Here is a 17017-nt window from a genome sequence, read left to right on the forward strand (position 1 = left end):
CGGAGCAGCTGGGCCCGTGAGCCATGGCCACTGAGCCTGTGCGTCCGGAGCCTGTGCTCCGCAACGGGAGAGGCCACGACAGTGAGAGTCCCGCGTACAGCAAAAAAAAAAAAAAAAATCACAAAGGTAAAAGAAATTAAAATTACAATGATGCTTTTTATATGCTTGTAGCATTTATTCCGCTGAAGTTATTAAAGCTTAAAATTTTGGGATATCCTATTTTTGATAACTGTATTAAGAAAATGGACTCCTTATTAAAAAAAAAAAATTGCTGGGTCCCACCCCACCTCCAAATTCCCAGATGATGCTAATCTGGGGAACACACTTAGGAACAACTGAACTAGGGTGATGCCCAAGTTTCTGGTTAGAAACCTAGGTGGACGTAACACTAATGACATTCTTGCTTATCTCTGTATCCTAATACCTAAAGCTTGGGTACATAATATCAATTCAATAAATACTTTGTGAACAGATGAATTGGCGGGGGGGTCGGGGGGACAGGGACAGATACAGCAGGGGACACCCAGATAGCTTAAGAACTTTTATCTTCTTGGAAAGAATCTATTTATTCAAAGAACATAACTTGAATGCTTAACTATGTACCAGTATTGTGCTAGTTGATAGAAGACAGTCTCTGTTCCCAAGGAGATCAAAGTCTAGTGTGAAGAAAGATGATTTTTTAAATATAGGAGAACTGGAAGCCTGGAGAAGTCAGGAGAGTGTTTGCAGAAAACATAATGCGTAACTTGATACATAAGGGACAACAATCACTTGCCAGGTAGATAGAGAGGCAGGGGGGATATAAAAGAAAAGAATATACAATGGCTAGATGCCTGAGAGAACATAGTGTATTCTAAGTGTCAAATTTGAAGGGCCTTGTATGCTTTGAACTTTTTAAAAATTAGATAATCAGGACACATAAAAAATGTTAGTAGGTGAGTAATGCATTCTGACCTGAATTTTAGAAATCTTTATATGAAAAAGATTGAAGAAAGAAAGAGTGAAAAAGGAAGCAAAGTAAATGATTATGAGCACCTCTAGGGGCTATGACCCCCAGGACCTTAACTGGCTTAATTATATGTGAGACAGAAGCAAGAAGAACTCTTTAACAACTCCCAAGTCTCTGGCAGAGAAGATTGGCTGGGCTAAGTTTCACCACAACAGAATGCACAATAGTTAGAACAGGTTTCACAAAGAAGATAAGCTCCATTTTGGGACATAAGGAACTGAAGTACATGTCAGACATGCAGGTAGAAAGATAGAAATGTTCAGGATCCAGTTGGAAATCTAAGTTTAAAACAAAATAAATACGGGCTTAAGAATTAGTACCAATCACTGTACCTTTTTAACTGGTTTTCCCAGAGACCCTGGGTTCTGAGTAAGTGCATTTAAGAGCACAGTGAGGGCAGAATGGGGAGGATGCCCACACTGGACCTGTCACCCCCAATCTAACAGAGCAGTTCTGTTCTCATCTGTTTTATATTTTGGGGTCCTAGTAAGAATTTTTTTAACTATTCAGTTTCTTTTAAAGGTTTGAAAACTATTATCATATATAGCTTTAGAGTCAAACATTTGGTGTTATATCTTCTCTACCCACTTAGTAGTGAACTCAGGAAAGTTAATGTGGCTGTTCAGAATTGTTATAAATTATCAGGAACAATACACAAAAAAGTGCCTAGGATAGAGCCTAGTACATAGTAGGTACTTAACAGTGAATGAGACTAAAGGTCAAGGAAAGACCTTATACAGCAACAACCTTAGCAGAGGAAGAAGAGATGATCAAGAAGGAGTTAGAAGAAGTCAGAGAGAAAGAAAACTAAAAGGAAGTAGTGTGATAAAGCAAAAGAAAGACACAGTTTGAGGAATATGAGAGTAGTTTAACAGAGAAGTAAAACAAGATAAGGACTACAAGATAACCCACCAAATTTTATAATTGGGAAGTCAGGATGAATTACCAAAATCAGATTCTCTTTGTATGTAAATGTCATATACTGAAACAATATAATTAAAACACTAAAAATACTTATGTGATCTTGATTCATAAAGAATAAAGTATGTGCTCATAAAGAAATTTTAGAAAGTGCCCCAATGACCTCTGCCCTTCTTGTCCCGTTGTTATAACCAAAGATTTATTCAGACCCATGTTGTAAAGTGTTTCTTATAAAAAATCCATTTTGTGTCCAAATTTATTCTAAACAAAAATGTGAAATATACATATTATTAGAATTCTGAATAAAGATCCTCTAATTGGTACAGCCACTGTGGAAAACAGTATGGAGGTTCCTCAAAAAATTAAAAATAGAACCACCATATGATTCAGCAATTTTGATCCTGGGTATATATCTGAAGAAACGAAAACACTAATTTGAAAAGATATACGCAGCCCAATATTCATAGCAACATTATTTACAGTAACTAAGATACAGAGGCAACCCAATGTCCATCAACAGATGAATGGATAAAGAAAATGTGGTGTGTGTATATACACACACACAATGGAATATTAGCCATAAAAAAGAATGAAATTTTGACATTTACAACATGGAGGGACCTGGAGGGTATTATGCTTAGTGAGATAAGTCAGAAAGAGAAAGACAAATACTATGTTTTCACCCATATGTGGAATCTAAAAAATAAAACAAATGAATGAATATAACTAAACAGAAGCAGACTCACAGATACAGAGAACAAGTCAGTGGTTACCAAAGGGGAGATGGGGAGGGGTAGGGGCAAGATAGGTGAAGGAAATTAAGAGGTACAAAGTACTAGGTATAAAATAAATAAGTTACAAGGATGTAATGTACACTAAGATACAGAAGCAACCCAATGTCCATCAACAGATGAATGGATAAAGAAAATGTGGTGTGTGTATATACACACACACAATGGAATATTAGCCATAAAAAAGAATGAAATTTTGACATTTACAACATGGAGGGACCTGGAGGGTATTATGCTTAGTGAGATAAGTCAGAAAGAGAAAGACAAATACTATGTTTTCACCCATATGTGGAATCTAAAAAATAAAACAAATGAATGAATATAACTAAACAGAAGCAGACTCACAGATACAGAGAACAAGTCAGTGGTTACCAAAGGGGAGATGGGGAGGGGTAGGGGCAAGATAGGTGAAGGAAATTAAGAGGTACAAAGTACTAGGTATAAAATAAATAAGTTACAAGGATGTAATGTACAGCACAGGGAATATAGCCAATATTTTATAATAACTTTATATGCAGTATAATCTATAAATATATCAAATCGCTATGTTGTACACTTGAAACAAATATAATATTACAAGTCAATTATATGTCAAGTAAAAAAAAAAAGATCCTCTATCTTTTTCCTGGGAAACATCTCTAAACATTAAGTCAAAGTATCTGACTCTTCTCTTACATAAGTTTTTCATGATACATTATAGACTCAGAAAATGGATTTTTTTTTTAAATGGAAATGCTGCCTATATCTCAGAAAACATTTCTAAACATAGTAGGAGGCTATAGTTTAGGAAATATCCTTACTCCTAAAGAAGGTTACCTTGAAAAAGAAAGTACACTGCTGAGACTCGATGAGTGAAAAGCACTTGAGCCTACAGGATGCTATTAAGTGGTACTTAGTAGCTTTGAAACTCTGATTCTTATCTTCACATTAGCTGCTTAATTGCAATGACTGAATTTTCCATTAGGTGACCAAATATTTATTTTATTGGCTTTGGGAAACTGTTATAATCATATTTACAGTAAGAATTTTCTAAACATTTATTTCCTCACAGTGAACAAAGACTTAACACTCCTTAATAGCTATGTTTGCATGAAAACTCCTTGAGTTCTCATTACTTATTTTTCTATGAATAGTTAGGACAATAAAATGGTTCTCAGTACAAGCCAGAAAACCAGAGGTAATTTCTCATAGAAAATTATTAGTTCTAGAAACCAAAACTGAAGTTCCTGGCATACCAGAATTTAGACAATTTGTAGTTTTGTAATTCTTAGGGGATTTTGCAATTCTTAAGGAATCAGGAGGAAATCAGCTTTTATGCTGGTAAAAATTAATATATCCTGCAAACTTAAAAATATGGTCACATGTTGGCTAATTTGAGCAAACATTTTAGATATTACCTCAACAGGAAACTAAAGCTCTCACATTTAATATTTTTAAAATAGCATAGCATGCTCAAATCAATGTTTCCCATGTAATGGAGTACACTGAAATGTCTGTCAATGTGTTACAAGTGAATATATATGAAATTCAAATATTTAATTAACTATATAGCATAGCTGAGGGAAGTCCTGCAAAAGGATGGCCAATCACCTAACATACATTATAAATATTCAGAGGCTGACTATGGTAAAGAATATCTATGAAATAATTCTGTATTTCTACATAAAATAACATTTTATAAAACAATCAAGACCATAAAGTATCAAACATTAAAGTACTGCAGTAATTATATGATAAGGATGTTTTCACATTGCCTAATGATAACAGACAGTACATTAAGTAGAACTTAAAGAAATGTAAGGATATATTTTTTCCCATAAAGTACATCATACCTTTCATCTGTATACAAGGAATCTTTTAAATAACAAAAAGAAGTAATATACTATAATCAGATAGCAAAGTTGATTTTATACAAATATGTCTATAGCCCATCTCCTCATTCCTACTGTGTTTTCCTTTAAGAGGATAATACTTCCAAATGGTTGACAGAGTGTCTTTGAGTCTTGTGTCAGAAAAATGGAAATTTATATAAATATAAAGAAAACAGAAGATTAAGAATGATCTCTAAGACACAGAGTACAGATTTTTAATCAGTCTATGCTTTAATATTCTAGGTAACTGGCAATGTTCATTAAACTCAAATTTGATTACAAAAGATTGAAAAAAGTTTAATAATGTAAGTTTTTCCCTAGTTTGCTTCCTTTTCTTTCTTTGCTCAAGGGCATTTTAGTCTGCAGTGATCCAAAAAATATGCATGTTCTGCTGTAACTATAATCTGCTGACAAAATATGTGGAACAGAGAACAGATTCACAGAACTCCCAGTTTAACTTACTTCTACTTAATGGTTCTTGATGACTCATATTTCAATTACAGAAAGAAAATAAGCATTGATAAGGTTCCACATCAACAGATTATATAATTAGATTAATTTTACAAAAATACTTTCATGTTCATTTTCTTCTTTGCTCTTCATAATAACCTAGGGAGGGAGAAAAGAGGGGAGGAAAGCAGAGTATCTTCAGTTTATAAAGAGCAACTCAAGAATCAGGGAGTCAAATTTGCCTCAGGTAACAGATACTGTCACCTCTGCCTACCAGGTGAGGATAAGAGAAACATGAACAAAACTATTATTACATAATGGTGGTCAAGGAGACATAAACAAATTATAAAGGTAAATGAGGGGCCAGGATATTAGAAAATGATGGAGGCAGCTCCGAGCTCACATCCCTCCACAGAAACACTGAAAATAAGTAAAACTGTCAGAACCAACTTTGTCAGAACTCTGGAAAATAGCTAAAGGTTTACAGCAACCAAGAGACGGCTGAATCAGGAAAATGGCAACTTGAAAATGGTAGGAAAGCTTTGTGGCATTTTTACTTGCCCTTGCCCCACACCTTCCCCAGCTTAGCAGCCTACCTTCCCTGTGTGGGGCCATGGTCCCGGTTTTCAGAGGAAGAAGGGTAGATATTATAAACAAATTATTGTGTTTGTCTGTTCTATTCTGTCTAGGGGCCTGACTGGACTGACTGAAGGACTGACACAGGGCACTTATCTTTATCTGGGGGAAAAGATTACAGTTGAGAAATACAATAGACCAACTAAAACCTGGAAGGAAAAGCTAGGGAAAGAAAATACATTTTTTTAAATGATAGGATAGAGCATATGTTAGGTCACAAAACAAGTCGCCATAAATCTTAAAAGACTGAAATCATACAAAGAAACCTCTCTAACCACAATGGAATGAAGCTAGAAATCAACTGAAGAAGGAAACTGGAAAATTCATGAATATGTGGAAATTAAACAACATACACTTAAAGAAGCAATGGGTCAAAGAAGATATGAAAAGGGAAATTAGAAAATACTTAGTGATGAGTGAAATAGAACACAAAAAATTCATGAGATACAAAGAAGGCAGTGCTTAGAGGGAGATTTATAGCAGTTAATGCTTTATATTAAAAAAAAAATCTCAAATCAATAACCTAATGTTATGCCTTAAGAAATTAGAAAAAGAAGAATAAACTAAATCCAAAGCTAGTAAAAGGAAGGAAATAATAATGATTAGCATGAACATAAATGAACCAAAGAACAAAAAAACAACAGAGTCAGTGAAAGCCAAAGTTAGTACTTTGAAAAGATTAGCAAAATTGATAAACCTTTAGCTAGACTGACCAAGAAAAAAGACAAAAGATGCAAATAACTAAAAAATAACTATGAACAACTGTATGCCAACAAATTAGATAACCTAGATATACGGACAATTCCTGGAAACACATATTATCTAAACTGATTCAATAAAAAATAGAAAATCTCAACAGACCTATAACAAGCAAGAATTGTACCAGTAATCAAAAACTCCCAAGTAAAAGTCCAGAACCAGATGGCATCATTGGTGAATTCCACCAAATATTTAAAGAAGAATTAAAACCAACCCTTTCCAAAATCTTCCAAAAATAGAAGAGGGAGAAACACTTTCCAACTCATTCTATAAGGCCAATATTACCAATATCAAAGCCAAACAATGATATCACAAGGAAATTACTGAGCAATATCTCTTATCAATATAGATGTAAAAACCTCCAACAAAATATTAGCAAAACAAATTCAACAGCATAGTAAAAGAATTATATACCATGACCAAGTGGGAATTATCCCAGGAATACAAAGGTGGTTCATCATAGGAAAATCAATTTGATGTAATACAAAGGAAAATAAAAAAACGTGACTGTCTCAATTGACACAGAAAAAGCATTTGAGAAACTCCAACACCTTTTCATAATAAAAACACTCAGAGATGGGACTTCCTGGTGGTCCAGTGGGTAAGACTCTGCACTCCCAATGCAGGGGACCCAGGTTCGATCCCTGGTCGGGTAACTAGATCCCGCATGCATGCCACAACTAAGAATTCGCATGCCGCAACTAAGAAGTCTGCATGCCACGACTAAAAAAAAAAGATACTGCACGCTGCAAATAAGATCCAGTGCAGCCTAAATAAATAAATAAATATTAAAACTGTTATAAAAAAACAAACACTCAGAGAACTAGAAATAGAAGGGAATCTTCCTTAACATGATTAAGGGCATTTATGAAAAAACAACAGCTGACATCATACTCAATGGTGAAAGACTGAAAGCTTTTCTGCTAATATCAAGAACAAAGACAAGGATGCCTGCCTTCGCCATTGCTGTTGAACACTGTACTGGAAGTTCTAAGAAAAGCAATTGGGCAAGGAAACGAAATAAAAGGCATGAAAATTGGAAAAGAGGTAAAACTAACTCTATTCACAGAATACATGATCCTATATTTAGAAAATTTCAGAGAAGTCAGAAAAAGGTCACTGGAGGTAACAAATTCAGCAAAGCTGCAGGATACAAGATCAACACACAAAAATCAACTGTGTTTCTATACACTAGCAAAAAATGTTCCAAGAAAGAAATTAAGAAAATAATTCCATTTACAATAGCATCAAAAAGCATAAAATACCTGAAAATAAATTTGACCAAGGAGGTGAAAGATTTGTACTTTGAAAACTACAAACATTGCTGAGAGAAATTAAAGACATAAATACTGTAAATAGAAAAATATTCCATGTTAATGGATTAAAAGATTTAATATTGTTAAGACAACAATACTACACAAAGCAATCTACAGATTCAACTCATTTTTAAAATTACAACAGCATTTTTTGTAGAATTGGAAAAAGTGATCCTCAAATTCATATGGAATTGCAAAGAGGCCTTAATCAGCCAAGACAACCTTGAAAAAGAATAACAAAGTTGGAAGACTGACAGTTCCCAATTTGAAAACTTACTATAAAAGCCACAGTAATCAAAATAGTGTGGTACTAGCATAAGGATGGAGATATAACTCAATGCAACAGAATTAAGAGTTCAGAAATAAAGCCATACATCTATGACTGACTAATTCACAACAGTGACACCACCATTCAATAGGGAAAGAATAGTCTCTTCAACAAATGGTGCTGAGACAACTGGATATCCACATGGAAAAGAATGAAGTTTGACTCACACCATATATAAAACTTAACTCAAAATGGATCAATAAACTAAAAAATATGCACTAAATATATGCACTAAAACCAGAAAACTTTTAGAAGAAAAGATAAGGGTAAATCTTCACAATCTTGGACTTGGCAATGGATTCTTATATCAATACATGACACCAAAAGCATGAGCAACAAAAGAAAAAATAGTAGATAAATTGGACTTCATCAAAATTTTAAAATTTTGTGCATCAAAGGACATTATCAAAAAAGTGGAAAGATAACATAGAGAATGGGAGAAATATCTGCAAATCATCTATCTGATAAAAGCCTACTATCCAGAATACAAAGAACTCTTACAACTCGATAACAAAAAGGCAAAAAACCCAACTAAAAAATGGGCCAAGGATTTGAATAGACATTTCTCCAAAAAAAATATACAAATGGTTGCCAACACAAAAGATGCTCAGATAATTAGTGATTGGAACCCTTGTACACCACTGGTGAGAATGAAAAATGGTTCAGCTGCTGTGGAAAACAGTTTGGTAGTTCCTCAAAAAGTTAAATATAGAATTATAAGACCCCACAATTCCAATTCTCAGTATGTACCCCAAAGAACTGAAAAGTACCAAAATAAGTACATGTACAGGCATGCTTAACACAATTCACAATATCCAAAAGGCAGGAACAGCCCAATGTCCATCAATAAATGAATATATATACGAATTGTGGAATATCCATACAATGGAATATTATCGGCCATAAAAAGAAACGATATATACTACAATGTGATGAACCTTGAAAATATTATGCTAAATGAAAGAAACCAAACACAAAAGGCCACATGTCACATATTGTTTGATTTTATTTATATGAAATAGACTGGAAATTACACATTTTTTAAAAAGTATCACTTCCACTGACATGAAATAAAACCTTTAGGTAAAGCTTAAAAGATTCATCATCTCAGAGAAAGACAATGAATGGAGGGACCAAGAAGAGGGGGATGTTACAATTAGTTAAGTCCCATGTGAAAAGCATGCGTTCAGAAAACCCTACTAATGTAGCAAGAAAGATATGACTACACTGGCTTAGGTTTTGGATCATATAACAGGATTCCAACTAAAAACAGATGGCATACTCTTCTTAGGATAACCTGAGGAAGGTTTATTTACAAAAGGACTATTTCCAAAAGTGAAGAAGTAGAGAAATATAGAGGATAGCACAATAACCCAGAGTACCAGCAGAGGCATTGCCACTCTAGGCAAGAGAAACAAGTGTGGCTCTAAGAACCCAAAAAAGAGAGAATGGTTTAAGAAAGGACTGTCTTGAAGAGCGGTGACTTTCTGTTGAAGGACAGAGCCAGCATATGGCAACCCAGTATGGAAATAAATACCTTTGTCTCATTCCCCTCCCACTCTCTAATCTCCTGCTGAGGCTGGCCACTGCCCACCCCCACAACAACCCAGAAACCAAAAGGTGAAGGAGCCACTGATATAGTCCATACAAGTCAGTTTCCCAGGGTATAGAGCAGAGTAGAGAAGGGAAAAGATTGGAATTGAAAGAGCTAACCAAGATATCCAACAGGAAAAGTATTCCCAAGTCTCATGTCCCCTTCCCAGATATCCAGTCAAGAACCCCAAGCTATTAACTCAGTTCCAGAGAGACTAAGATTGTAATTCTGTTTACCTTGGAAAGCGAGTGAGTATAACCTTACAAGAAGTACACCTGACCTTTGAACAACATGGGTTTGAAATGCACAGGTCCGTTTATACATGGATTTTTTTTCCATAAGTGTATGTTACAGTACTACACCATCTGCAGTTTCTTGAATCCACAGATTAGAAAACTTTGATACAGAGGGTTGACTGTAAAGTTACACAAGGATTTTCGACTCCTGGAGGGTCGGCACCCTTAACTCCTGCGTTGTTCGAGAGTCAACTGTAAACTGAAACTACGGTAGTGATACTTTTGTATAAACTGAAACTACAGTAGTGATACTTTTGTATAAACTGTGATTATATTATATACATAGGTTGTGCAACTAATGAGCTGTATTGTATATACTAATTTTCTTTTTTAAATGTTCGAACCACTTAAGAACACTTGATTTACTTAATTTTTGTCAGATTTATTCCATTTACAGTGTTGGACTTCCAGGAAGATTTTGTTAGATGTGTAAATCAGCTTTCTAGGAGTCTGATGAGCTTTAAAGAATCAAAGTTTTAAATTTGTAGTTAGAATTTTAATTAAACTTCTGAGTTAACTGAACATTAAGAGAAAATGATTCTTATTTTACATAAAAATTACTGTACTCATAAGTAAAATAAAATCTGTAAGTAAAGAGTAAAAGCTTCAGAATAGTTAGGTTTACATGTATAGTAATAAATTGTATAGTAATTTACACATAAGTAATTGTGTAAATTTCTTCCAAACCTCAACAAAGGTAATAAATATTCTATTTACAGGTGATATAAATTAAAACCACACAGGAAACATGAAAATAAAGGAACATTTAAAAATCTCACATAAAATGCAACTACTGACAAGAAAGAAAGCTGGTTTAATGCACTGCTAATAATGTATTTATAAATTTAAAACACACCCATTGGGGCTTCCCTGGTGGTGCAGTGGTTAAGAATCTGCCTGCCAATGCAGGGGACATGGGTTCAAGCCCTGGGCCAGGAAGATCCCACATGCCACGGAGCAACTAAACCTGAGCACCACAACTGCTGAGTCCGCATGCCACAACTACTGAGCCTGTGCTCTAGAGCCTGTGAGCCACAACTACTGAAGCCCACATGCCAAAACTACTGAAGCCCACACGCCACAACTACTGAAGCCCACACGCCTAGAGCCCATGCTCCACAAGAGAAGCCACCGCAATGAGAATCCTGCACACCACAACAAAGAGTAGCCCCTGCTTGCCGCAACTAGAGAAAGCCCACACGCACCAACAAAGACCCAGCGCAGCCAAAAACAAATAAATTTATTAAAAATAATAAATTAATAAATAAATAAAACACACCCATTATTTATAGACTTCCCTGGTGGTCCAGCGGTTAAGACTCCGCGCTCCTAATACAGGGGGCCCAGGTTCAATCCCTGGTCGGGGAACTAGATCCCATGTGCTGCAAGTCAGACCCAGCACAGCCAAATAAACAAATAAACAAGCCATCATTAATAGGAATAGAGAGGGAATCTACACACTAATAAGAGGTGCAATCCTCTAAGAAGATTTAATAAACTTGCATACAACTGAAAAGTAGCCCCAAAGTATATAAAGAAAAATACCTGTAATATCTGTTTATACAAATTCTCTTACAGTAAGTTAGACTACTCGTAGATAATCAGTCAACTTATAAATTGCGGCTTTTTATGAAAACTCAAAAATAGTGAGGCTTAAAATTTTTAAATTTACTTTTAAAGTAGAAAAAAAGATAGACAACCTCATTTTCTTATACCTCATGATATTACCTAAATATGTTTGAAGTTAAACTTCCCATAAATATTCATGATCAATAAACTACTCCCTTGCCTTCAGCTGCGCTACCTACACCACCCAGATCCCTGACATCTACACAGTACTGTAACAGTAATCTTTCTGTAAGAGTATTTCATCATGTCACTTCTCTGCTTAACATCCTTTAATTAGTTTCCCATCAGCTATATAATAAAATTCCAACTCTTCAGCAGGACACAGAAGACCCTTAATCTGGCTTGATTATTTCTCCAATCTCATTTCCTAATGTCTCTCCTCCCTGCCCTACCCCACCCCCAATATTTTCTATTATAACAATAACTAAGAACTTGTAATTCCTAAAACACAATCTTATGGGTCAGGCTTCTGAGCCTTCACGTATGCTTTTCTTTCTACTAGAATGTCTTTCTCCTCCTAACAGTTTGGCAAATATCTAGTCATTCTTTACACCCTACTTAGGTATCAGTTCTTGCCAAAGTTTTCCCAGATCTACTTTCACTCTCCTTCCAAAACAAACATAATGATTACCTCTTACATGCTGTTTCTGCATTTTATTCCACTTTAACATAATTCTATTTCTGCATTTGTCATATCTTAAAGAGGTTGTAAAATAAGTTTTTGATCTGAAAATCCTTGTATCAGCTCATATTTTCCATTGCTACTCTAATATAAAATACTTAAGACTTGCTTTAGCTATGAAACAAATGGACAAGAAAAAAAGGAAAAAAATAAAAGACTCACCAAAACAAATAGTTTTAAGAGGAACACAATGAAAACAATCCCAACATGGCATACTTATTAAATGTCATAAATAAGAAATAGAAAGGAAAGCTTTATATACTAAGTGACAAAAAAAGTGAAGTTGAATACTTCTTACATGAATGATTTATGACACCTTAATGACTAAACATGTTTTCTAATACATTCTACTTTTTATATTTCTATCCATTTTACAAATAAACATTTTAAAACATACCCTTTCTGATAAACAGGAACCCTTTTACTAATTAATTTCAAGTGGAATCAAGCATGATTAGAAGATAACTCTTCATTAACTTCATTATCTTTTTCTAAGCAACTTATTTTTTTATTGAAGTATAGTTGATTTACAATATTCTGTTAATTTCAGGTGTTCACTAAAGTGAGTCAGTTATATATATTTTTCAGATTATTTTCCATTATAGGTTATTGTAAGATATTGAATACTGTTTCCTGTGTTATACAGTAAATCCTTGTTGCTTATCTATTTTATGTAGTTTGTATCGATTAATCCCATACTACTAATTTATCCCTTCCCCCCTCCCTTTCCCCTTTGGTAACCATAAGTATGGTTTTCTATGTCTATGACTCTGTTTCTGTTTTGTCTATAGATTCGTTTGTATTTTTTTTAATTCCACCTATAAGTGATATCATATAATATCTGCCTTTTCCTGTCTGGCTTACTTCACTTAGTATGACATTCTCTAGGTCCATCCATGTTGCTGAAAATGGCATTTTCATTCTTTTTTTATGGCTAATATTCTTGTGTGTGTGTGTGTGTGTGTGTGTGTGTGTACACATCTTCTTAAACAAATCGTCTGTTGACGGGCATTTGGGTTGTTTCCATGTCTTGGCTAGTGAAAATAATGCTGCTATGAACACTAGGGTATATGTATCTTTTTCCAATTAGTGTTTCCATGTTTTCTGGATAAATGCCTAGGAGTGGGATTGCTGGATCATACGGTAGCTCTATTTTTAGTTTCTTAAGGAACCCCCATATTATTTTCCCCAGTGGCTGCACCAACTTACATTCCCAACAGTGTAGGAGGGTTCCCTTTTCTCCACAACCTCTCCAGCATTTACTATTTGTAGACTTTTTGATGATAGCCATTCTGACCTGTGTGAGATGATACCTCATTGTATTTTTGACTTCCTCTTCTCTAATGATTAGCCACATTGAGCATCTTTTCATGTGCCTATTGGCCATCTGTATGTCTTCTTTGGAGAAATGTCTATTTAGGTCTTCTGCCCATTTTTTGATTGTGTCGTTTGGTTTTTTTTTTCTGATATTGAGTTATATGAGCTGTTTGTATATTTTGGAAATCAACCTTTGTCGGTTGCACCGTTTGCAAATTTTTTCTACCATTCCGTATGTTGTCTTTTTGTTTTGTTGACAGTTTCCTCTGCTGTGCAAAATCTTTTAAGTTTGATTAGGTCCCATTTGTTTATTTTTGCTTTTTTAAAAAATTATTTATTTATTTATTTTTGGTTGTATTGTATCTTTGTTGCTGCACACGGGCTTTCTCTAGTTGCGGCAAGCAGTAGCTACTCTTCGTTGTGGTGAGCGGGCTTTTCATTGCGGTGGCTTCCCTTGTTGCAGAGCACGGGCTCTAGGCACATGGGCTTCAGTAGTTTTGGCACTCTAGCTCAGTAGCTGTGGCTCGCAGGCTCTGGAGTGCAGGCTCAGTAGTTGTGGTGCACAGGTTTAGTTGCTCCACGGCATGTGGGATGTTCCCGGACCAGGGCTCAAACCTGTGTCCCCTGCATTGGCAGGCAGATTCTTAAATACCGCACCACCAGGGAAGTCCCTGTTTATTTTTGCTTTTATTTCTTTGCTTTGGGAGACTGATCTAAGAAAATATTGCTACAATTTATGTCCAAACATGTTTTGCCTATGTTCTCTTCTAGGAGTTTTATGGTGTCAAGTCTTATATTCAGGTCTCTAAACCATTTTAAGCAACTTATTTTTAAAGTATGTCAAAGCTTAAACATAAAAATAAAATCTTTTTGTAATATGCTCTAAGAAAATAGCCTTCATGTTACTTTTATACATCAGAAGCATAAGGAGCTTTTCATAATCTATATGGCAATAAGATTTTTTGTACAGTATAATTAGTAACATAAAATAAATTCTTAAAAATTTCTAAAATTCTTATTTCTGAGAAATCTTTGTCACAGTAAATCCTTCTTTTATATACAAATCACTTCTACACTATAGGACTATATAAACTAAAAGTCTTTGATGAGCAAGGACACCCACCTGGCTGACCATTTGTCATTTTTTTCAGGATAAGAAGCAGCTATCTACCTTCTCAGTACTACAATACAGAAAATATTCTGCCTCCTTCCATAATAAATTTTGCTTCACTCAAATTTCTAGGTCCAAACCACCAGATGTACTGAATCATGAGCTAATCACAGAAATGCCAGGAACAACCTAAGTAAGCATTTTAACACCTTTGCAGGACACTGCAGTCCTAGCTAGAGATCAGCAAGAGTTTATTCTATGTGCATAACCTGTATGGATAACACTTTTCAATTCTATGATACTGCAGCTACAGTAGTACATGATTAAATCATGCTTAGTTTATAACTAACCCTGGAAAATTCACTGTTTGAAAAGACACAGCTCCACTTGGATTTATCTTTGTTCTACAAGATGTAACAGTTAGGGACTTCCCTGGTGGTCCAGTGGTTAAGACTCTGCGCTTTCATAATCTATATGGCAATAAGATTTTTTGTACAGTATAATTAGTAACATAAAATAAATTCTTAAAAATTTCTAAAATTCTTATTTCTGAGAAATCTTTGTCACAGTAAATCCTTCTTTTATATACAAATCACTTCTACACTATAGGACTATATAAACTAAAAGTCTTTGATGAGCAAGGACACCCACCTGGCTGACCATTTGTCATTTTTTTCAGGATAAGAAGCAGCTATCTACCTTCTCAGTACTACAATACAGAAAATATTCTGCCTCCTTCCATAATAAATTTTGCTTCACTCAAATTTCTAGGTCCAAACCACCAGATGTACTGAATCATGAGCTAATCACAGAAATGCCAGGAACAACCTAAGTAAGCATTTTAACACCTTTGCAGGACACTGCAGTCCTAGCTAGAGATCAGCAAGAGTTTATTCTATGTGCATAACCTGTATGGATAACACTTTTCAATTCTATGATACTGCAGCTACAGTAGTACATGATTAAATCATGCTTAGTTTATAACTAACCCTGGAAAATTCACTGTTTGAAAAGACACAGCTCCACTTGGATTTATCTTTGTTCTACAAGATGTAACAGTTAGGGACTTCCCTGGTGGTCCAGTGGTTAAGACTCTGCGCTTCCAATGCAGGGGGCGCAGGTTCGATCCCTGGTTGGGGAACTAAGATCTCACATGCTGCATGAGGCCACCAAAAAAATAAATAAATAAAGGATGTAACAGTCTTTCTTCCCTTTCCCACCCAGCATATATTTGGAAATTTTAAAAGCTACTAAATTAGGCATAGGTACCCTAGCAACCAGCAACTGGAAGGTAGAATGTAACACATTTATCTGCTTTGGATAATGTTTTATCTTGGTAGAAATGTTTAGGAATAAAAAGATAAAGTAAATGAAAAACAAATCCTTCCTCCCATCCCCACCCCCCACTGCCCAATGGCTGGATATATAATTGATCCTAAAGAGAAAATAGGAAAAACAAACAGTTGAGAGATCAGCCAGAAGGTGACATCCTAATTCTGCTGCCTATCAGACATATAGCCTGAAGCAAGTGACTTTGCTGCAGTTTCCCCACCTGTAAAACGGATGTGCTAATTACATAAAACAAAATAATAAACAATAAAACTTGTCCTGCTTATCTCCCAGGACTGTGGTCAAGAATCAAGTGAGATGATATGCTTTGAAATTGCAAAGCACTCTGAAATTATATAATAGTATTAGCGAAGGCATATTTACTCAGTTAATTCAGTTATTTTTTCCAGTAGCAATTTATACAGTGGCTCACAGATCTATAGGAGCTAAACTTGAAAGGTGAATAACATATTCAACATGCATTAAAAGAATCACGTGATGATTTACATGGTTCTAATTTAATTAACATAAATTCATGGAAAGTCAAATGACAAAATAAGAATGAGAAGTCAAATGAGAAAATATTTGAAAAGATTATACTTGAAAACTTCACTAACATGGGAAAGGCAATAGCCATGCAAGCCCAGGAAACACAGAGTCGCATACAAGATAAACCCTAGGAGAAACACACCAAGACACATATTAATCAAACTAACGACCATTAAATTCGAAGAAAAAATATTAAAAGCAGCAAGGGGAAAGCAAAAAATAACATACAAGGGAATCCTCATAAGGTTGTCAACTGATTTCTCAGCAGAAACACTACAGGCCAGAAGGGAGTGGCAGGATATATTTAAAGTGATGAAAGGGAAGAAACTACAACCAAGATTACTCTACCCTGCAAGGATCTCATTCAGATTCAGCGGAAAACTCAAAAGCTTTACAGACAAGCAAAAGCTAAGAGAATTCAGCACCACC

At 35.0% G+C, this 17017-nt stretch overlaps 1 protein-coding gene across 5 annotated transcripts in view; it reads right to left on the bottom strand.

Annotated features, from left to right (window-relative positions):
- The window catches only part of MNAT1 (MNAT1 component of CDK activating kinase), a 223416-nt gene that overhangs the window by 21983 nt on the left and 184416 nt on the right, over window positions 1-17017 (bottom strand). The window contains exon 8 of one of the 5 annotated variants that reach the window (XM_055088510.1): window positions 11251-11353. The exons of the other annotated variants lie outside the window; for them this stretch is intronic. Coding sequence (XP_054944485.1) covers window positions 11254-11353 — 100 coding nt within the window. The 3' untranslated portion in view covers window positions 11251-11253. Of the gene's footprint in view, window positions 1-11250; window positions 11354-17017 lie in introns of those variants that run through there. 5 annotated transcript variants of the gene reach the window in all.

This window comes from Physeter macrocephalus, chromosome 11, assembly GCF_002837175.3.
Source record: "Physeter macrocephalus isolate SW-GA chromosome 11, ASM283717v5, whole genome shotgun sequence".
Lineage (NCBI taxonomy): Eukaryota > Metazoa > Chordata > Mammalia > Artiodactyla > Physeteridae > Physeter > Physeter macrocephalus.